Source organism: Ascaphus truei, chromosome 1 (assembly GCF_040206685.1).
Source record: "Ascaphus truei isolate aAscTru1 chromosome 1, aAscTru1.hap1, whole genome shotgun sequence".
Classification (NCBI taxonomy): domain Eukaryota; kingdom Metazoa; phylum Chordata; class Amphibia; order Anura; family Ascaphidae; genus Ascaphus; species Ascaphus truei.
The window spans coordinates 119,307,175-119,315,014 of NC_134483.1; the positions used below are offsets into that span (position 1 = coordinate 119,307,175).

The 7,840-nt window shown below is 41.0% G+C and overlaps 1 protein-coding gene across 1 annotated transcript in view; it reads right to left on the reverse strand.

Moving 5' to 3' along the window:
* The window catches only part of GNG10 (G protein subunit gamma 10), a 30,830-nt gene extending 26,361 nt beyond the window's left edge, over positions 1-4,469 (reverse strand). The window contains exon 1 of the mRNA XM_075594108.1: positions 4,295-4,469. Within this exon, the coding sequence (XP_075450223.1) occupies positions 4,295-4,375 (81 nt within the window). The 5' untranslated portion in view covers positions 4,376-4,469. The remainder of the gene's footprint in view (positions 1-4,294) is intronic.
* Positions 4,470-7,840: the final 3,371 nt, after the last annotated feature.

Here is a 7,840-nt window from a genome sequence, read left to right on the forward strand (position 1 = left end):
CATTTCATGTACAACAATAAAGAATGTATGTGTGTTTTGCCTTTCCAGGAGTGCTAACCAGTGGAGATTAAGAGGCTATGAGTTTCAAGGGGTGCAGGGTGGGGGGCTGTGGTAAAAGTGTTGTCAGATTGTGCATAGGTTGCCGGGGTCCAGAGTTTCTGGCCGCCCCAAAAATGTATCCGGGAATCAGGTCAAGATTCCCGGGGACATATAGACACATCACCCCGGTCAAAATCCTCCCTTGAAAACAATTACGCGACTCACCGCCAGGTTTCCCCGCTTCTGCACAGACCAGAAAGGTAAATGGGAGCATAGGGATATGTGTATCCCAGGTAAAGTCAGGGGTTCCTAAGTTAGTGAGGGTCCCCCAGTATATGCACAGATCCCCAGAACCAGCACACTGCACAACAACAACAGTATAGAGGTTCTGGGGGATACTCCAATCGTATATGAGGTTGTGAGGGTTTTTATGAAACCTAAGTCCAGTTTTCAATAAAGAAAGGAGATACAGCTCTGAGAACACACCTAAGCATTTTTTTAGTTATATGTTTGTTTTTTCTTAAGGGAATGAGCTACAGCCCTGGGAATAAACCTAAGTGTATTTTCATTCTACTTTGGGACTTAGAAGAAATATGGTGAAAAATATTTTGTTTCATAAATGTTTAATAGCCCATAATGCAATAAGGATTTTTAAGTCTAAGTCAGGTTTGCCGTGTGTGAGGGGATGGCTACTGGGAATAAAAGTAAAGGGTCCCATTCTACCCCTCATAGCCAAAATACTTAGAATAAAAGTGTAAAGTATATTCTATTAAACAGGTATGTTCATAATGTATTATGCTTGTGCACTGTAAAATAAACTGGGACTTTCAAAGCCGGTATTCTCAGTTAGCCAGGGGGCTACCAAACTGTGGTGCCACTGTGTCTACTCGAGGTCCGGACTTGAACGCCACAGATGCTACCAGAGGTGTGTTGAACATTTGGGCAGGATTGCTAGGTGAAGTACCCACGTCCTGGGATCAGTGCAGGCTGTTCTGGCTAGCATTCGCCTTCCCATACCTGAATGCACCTAGCCCCGCAGGTAGCTTCTGCATAGCAAGTGGCTAAGGTAGCAAATTCACACGTGCCCTTGTTTCATTCAGAAGATCTGAAGCCGGGCAAGCAGAAGACTGGCAGGCATCCGATTGGCTGGTTTTAAAGTTCCCACGCTGGGATTGGCTGTAGTATTTTGTGAATTAAATTACTATAAAAGAAACCCTGCAGCCAGCAGGTGTTGAGATTCTCTAAGGTTTGAGCACCAAAACAGCAGCAGGTAATTTGAAATCACCAAAAGATGCTCTTGGAGAAATAGACGTGAGCCGGCTTCAGAAATTTCAAGGTGAGACATTTTCTAAGTCCCACTTTTTGGGTCCAAGTTCTCAGAAAAGAACGTAGCAGTTTATTAAAATCTGTTTTTCTAAAGTTTAAGGTCTTTGTTGAACACAAGTAATATGCAACTAGAGTTAATATACACAACTAACTGCCTCACCTTTCTCCTTCGCAAGGTACTTCAAATTAGTTCATATTTACCCTTACTCCATTACAATATATCTTTGACCCGCTGCCACCACCACAGAAATATCAAATATGTAATTATTTGCAGTCTTTGCTCCCTGTTTATTAAGAAAACTATGCACTTAACACACACATGATTCTGTTATAGCAAAATGTGTCCAAAAATGTTCATTACGCTCTACCAAGTGTGCAACAGTTAAATCAGAGACCAAAGTCCAAAGTATTACTTATTAAAGCTTGGCTTTAATATCTAAAAACACAGTTACATACACTTTTTATTACAAGAACATAGTTATAATAAATTCAGACAGTTTCATCAAAAGAATAAAAGGATTGGTCCATATCTGGTGAGAGTGTTCCAAGATGGATTCCCTAAGGTCCGAAATATTCTTACTCGTAAACAGTTTTAGGGTCTCCATACTCGCAGACCCATGGGTGGCTTTGTTAAATAAATCAGTACAAGAGCTCCTGCACTCAGCCCAAAAATTAATCTCTCGTATAGTATTGGCTACAAGGTGTAGATTGCCCTGAAAAGAATGACCATACTGTACCTTCTAGATAGATGTGATAAATTCACAAAAGTTTGGGAACCATGGCTGGCTGCACAATTTGGCTCGAGGATAGATAGGGGAGAAATCCTCCTTTAAAAATTGTATAATGGCAACATCTGTATTAATGATAACCTAGACCAGGGGTGCGCAAACATTTCCCCGTGCGCATCCCTGCCTGCTCTAGTTGGCGCCTAGTGCCCCCCCTTGCTTGGCCCCGGCGTCAAATGACACGCGGTGTCATGAGACATCACGTTTGTTAACATGGCATCACGTGACCCTGCTGTGTCATTTGATGCCGGGTTACCATGACGACGCGTTGCTAGAAGTGAAGGTAAGTGTATTATAGATGCCTTGCGCTCTCCCGGCATTTAATTTAAATGCCTGAGGAGAGAACATGGGACCTCTGTAACTGCCATTCCCCCACCTCCCCCAGAAAATCTAGTGCCCCCCCGGGAGAGGGCGCCCCCCAGTTTGCGCACCCTTGACGTACACCATGAAGATAGAATCCTTGCTGTGCGTGGACTGTACCCCCTTCCCTCCTCAACCACCCTCTTTAAAAGCAGACACTGGAGTAAGTTAGTGCTTGCCATACTTGCACTTTTCAGTTAAAAATATAAGTGTGCTAAAAAAAATGAAAAATAAGGATATACTAAGAATTCCTATACATTACCACTAAACATGCTTCTTCTTCAAAAAGGTCTTGTGTGGAAAAGTAGGAGACTTCACATACCTTGTTGACGTCAGATACTCCCTTGGTGAAAATCTAATGTTATGTCTTATATTCCATTTCTTCTCATTGAAAACAACATAAGCCCACCCCTTTTCATCAATCAGCCCCACAACAGTTCTATGACTTAACTGTAAAAATCTTCCTTTTGACGTTTAACTTTGCCTCAATATATAAAAGACTTTATAACTTTGTTTCTATAATACTCAGACACACACCATCTTCACTGGTGTATGTACTTAATATACTCACCTGAATATAAAATATGACAATATACCATCTATTTTTGCATGAGAAACAGATATCTGTCCTTGGCACCTCTTAATCATGAAGTGTTTGGCATCATTTGATTCGTCTCATTGCAACTATTACAAATATCTATTTGTTATTCTTGAGAATAGGTGTCAGCTCCATGATATCTTCATATTTAATACATTTACTCTTTTGGGAAAACCTTCTCTGGCCTGCCCCCTGATACTCTGCAGAATACCCCCAAAGAATGCCTTTCCACAGTACATTTAAAAGGGTCCTGTTTATTTTAGTGTCAGGGAAGCCATATTTCAATCCCCCTCCCCCCTACCCCAACTTGCAAAACCAGATATCCTTTGATCAGCACATAAAGCTAGGCATGGACTTCCTGTCCTAAAACAATTCATGTATTTTTAAGAAAATTTGTAACCAATGTTAACCTCTGGTGTGTCAGATTGATTGAAATACTTAATTTCATGTGACGGTGTATAATGCTACATTCTTACCTAGGCTGGCAATCGTTTGCTGCTCATGTTATAAATCTGCAAAAATCCTGATTGTGTGCCTTACATAATGGCGGCTTCAGTCAGTGTAATTCAGCAGCTACAATGTATCCTTATATTATAAAGGTAACATTATCTATTGTTATACTTTACAGCTCAACCTGTTGGGAATATTGGCAACAAATTATCACAAACAGGAAAGTGTTGCAATTATCTTGTACTGCTGGGGAGGTGGGATAAAACCTGCTATAGGAATCAAAGGATGCTTTAACACATTAAAATTTGAATTAAGAGTTGAATAAAAATGTAAAAAATACAGTATTATCTAATACAACAGAACTGATTTATTTTTTAAAAAATACATAAGAATTCACATGTTTTGCAGCTTTCAATTGCAATCATTCAACTAAAACGAAATGCTGAGATTGCAAATGGGGATATTTTTATAACTGACATAGACACATCTGTTTTTAAAAAAAAATGGTTGCTCAGAAGGTTTTCATCTTTAATTATAGTGGTTCATAAATTAAGGTTGGCAACTGCTGTCATATGAGACATACAATGCCCTGCTAGAAAATTACACAATAACAACAATATAATGTTTTACAGGGATTCCAAAAACTTATGCAGAGTATCAGATGGTGACCAATCAGCAAAGTAAGTTCTTGTAAGTACAATATAAGGTCCTTACAAGAGTAGCTGTCTTATATTACCTTGATCCTCTCCACACTAGCTTCCAGCTTCAGCTGTTCCACCAGTCTCTGCATTGTGCTCAGGTTGGAGTTTGAAGACATGTTTCTCCGCTGCTGCTCCAACAGATAGTACTTGTGATCCCTGGAAAGATCAGGGCAGGAAATGATCTCACAGGCAGCTATACTCGCACACAGGCTCTGCAGTCCTCCTACTCATCTAGCAGCCAGCAAACAACAGCAGCAGCAACTTCCAAGCTGTGCCTTGGCTCAGGGCACCATCTACAGGCAAACATGGGGAAAGGTCAGACATATCAGGGAAATCCCAATCTAAAGGCATGTGAATGTGCTCACAACTGGTATTTGTAGGTGCTGTAATCTGAGGTGGAAATGTGATGGTGTTAGAGGGTTCGGAGTATGGAGTAGGACTACTTGTTTATTTACAAACTTGGGGTACCATTCCTTTTTACACACTGTTTGACTTTCTTTTTAATAACACATGACTTTTGCTTTTCTGTTTTTATACTTCTTCCTTTTTTAGGGGAGCTTTAACGAATTGAAAGCAGTGATCGCACCTCCCTCCATTTTTTATTTTTAAGAATTCGAGCCGGGGGTCCCTCCAGTGCTGGATCGTGCTATTTTTAGCCACTGCTTGCCAATATACTTGCCGGTGTTTTCTCTCCCTTTCGGGAAATCAAAATGGCTGCCTATTCCTGCTGACTAAAATGAAGTTGTGACATTATATGGGATGATATTGTGCTTCCAGTTGGACAATACTGGTGGCCATATTGCAAGAACACCGCCAACTAAAACGGTCATGCTTTTCAGCTCCGGAGGACTCCATCAGTACAAATTAACTAAAATAAGTAATGACCTCCATGCTGCCTAAGACAGAGGTCATTACACTCTGCTCATATTATTCGACCTCTCCGCAGCATTTGACACCGTGAACCACCCTCTTCTCCTCCACATTCTCCATACTCTTGGTATTCGTAATAAAACTCTATCCTGGATCTCCTCTTACCTCTCCCATCGTACTTTCAGTGTCTCTTCTGCTAACACCTCCTCCTCCTCTATTGATCTCTCTGTAAGGGTACCCAGGGCTCTGTCCCGGGACCTCTTCTCTTTTCTCTGTACACACTTTCTCTAGGTGACCTAATCACATCCCTTGGGTTTAAATATCACCTCTATGCTGACGACACACAAATTTACCTTTCAACCCCTGACCTTACACCTGCTGTACAGACCAAAGTTTCTGAATGTCTCTCTGTGATATCATCCTGGATGGCTCTCAATCGACTTAAACTTAACATGGCAAAAACAGAGCACCTCATTCTTCCTCCCAAACCTGGCCTTACTACCTCCTTACACTTTACTGTTGGAAGTACCATCATTCACCCAGTAGCCCAAGCACACTGCCTAGGGGTCACACTCGACTCCTCTCTCACATTCGCCCCTCACATTCAAAATGTATCTAAAACCGGTCGCTTTTTCCTCTGCAATATAACAAAGATAAGTCCTTTCCTCTGTTACTCGACTGCTAAAACTTTGACTCAGGCCCTCATTCTCTTCCGTCTTGATTACTGTAACCTCCTGCTGTCCGACCTTACTGCCTCTCACCTGTCTCCCCTACAATCTATCCTAAATGCTGCTGCCAGAATCACTCTACTCTTTCCTAAATCTGTCTCCTCATCTCCCCTCCTGAAATAACTCTCCTGGCTTCCTATCAAACCCCACATCTCGCACTCAATTCTCCTCCTCACTTTTAAAACTTTGCACTCTTCTGCCCCTCCTTACATCTCAGCCCTAATTTCTCGTTATGCACCATCTACTCAAGGATGTCTTCTCTCTACCCTCTTTGTATCTAAAGCCCTCTCCCGCCTTAAACCTTTCTCACTGACTCCCCGGGCACCTCTGGAATGCCCTTCCCCTCAATACCCGACTAGCACCCTCTCTATCCACCTTTAAGACTCACCTTAAGACACACTTGCTTAAAGAAGCATATGAGTAGCACCGTGGCTAATATTATACATGATACATAAAGCTTGGCCCCCTGCAGACGCACTTACCTGAATGCCCTCCTACTGTCTTTGTACGTTATCTCCACCAATTAGATTGCAAGCTCTTCGGAGCAGGGACTCCTCTTCTACAATGTTACTTTTATGCCTGAAGCACTTATCCCCATTATGTGTTATTTGTATTATTTCTTATTTATATGATTGTCACGTGTATTACTACTGTGAAGCGCTATGTACATTAATGGCGCTATATAAATAAAGACATACATACATGTCATAAAGGCAGCAAATGGGTTAATATCTCCACCAGGGATGTTAAATACCTTTCATGAGCAAGGGAAATGATTATTATTGTTTATTTGTAAAGCACAAACATATCCCGCTGTGCGGTACAGAGATTTGATAATTACATAAACAGAGGTACTTACAGATATAAATAAGGACAAACAAGTGCCAACTGATACAAAGAGGTAATGAGGGACCTGCTTGTGAGAGCTCACACTGGAGGGAACGAGGGACAATGTTGAAACAAAAAGGTGAGTGGCTGCTCATTGTGGGATGGAATATACCTCAGGTTGGAGTATGGTCTAGCTCTAGCCCGACAGTTGATCCCATTAAGGAGATATATATATATATATTATTATTATTAAGTTTATGGTGGGTAAAAAAAGTGACAAAAACCCTCCACAGCGAAGCATATAGCAAATGGAAATATTACTGTATGTACTAATACATTTGCAGGTCTTAGGCAGGTCTGCAACCCTGTCTTTCCCCATTATCACCCAGCACACAGCACTTCCACTGCAGCAAGGGATTCTGGGAAATGACATGCAAATGAGCCCCCAGGGAACCACGTTAAAAATGGTTTTGAAGCAAAAGGTGGCACTGTGTGCTCATTTGCATGTAATTTCCCAGAATCCCTTGCTGCAGTGGAAGTGCTGTGTGCTAGGTGATAATGGTGAAAGGTGGGGTTGCAGACCTGCCTAAGACATGCAAATGAGCACACAGTTATATTTCCATTTGATATATATATATATATATATATATATATATATATACATATATATATATATATATATATATATATATATATATATATACATATATATATATATATGTGTGTGTGTATATAAAGGGCTCAGAGACCTAATCAGACACACATATATAATTGGGCACAGAGACCTATACAGACACATATATAAATGGGCCCACAGACCTATACAGGCACATATATAAATGGGCACAGAGACCTATACAGACACATATATAAATGGGCCCACAGACCTAAACAGACACATATATAAATGGGCCCACAGACCTATACAGACACATATATAAATGGTCCCACAGACCTATACAGACACATATATAAATGGGCCCACAGACCTATACAGACACATATATAAATGGGCCCTCAGACCTATACAGACACATATATAAATGGGCACACAGACCTATACAGACACATATATAAATGGGCCCACAGACCTATACAGACACATATATAAATGGGCCCACAGACCTATACAGACACACATTATTGGAGACACAG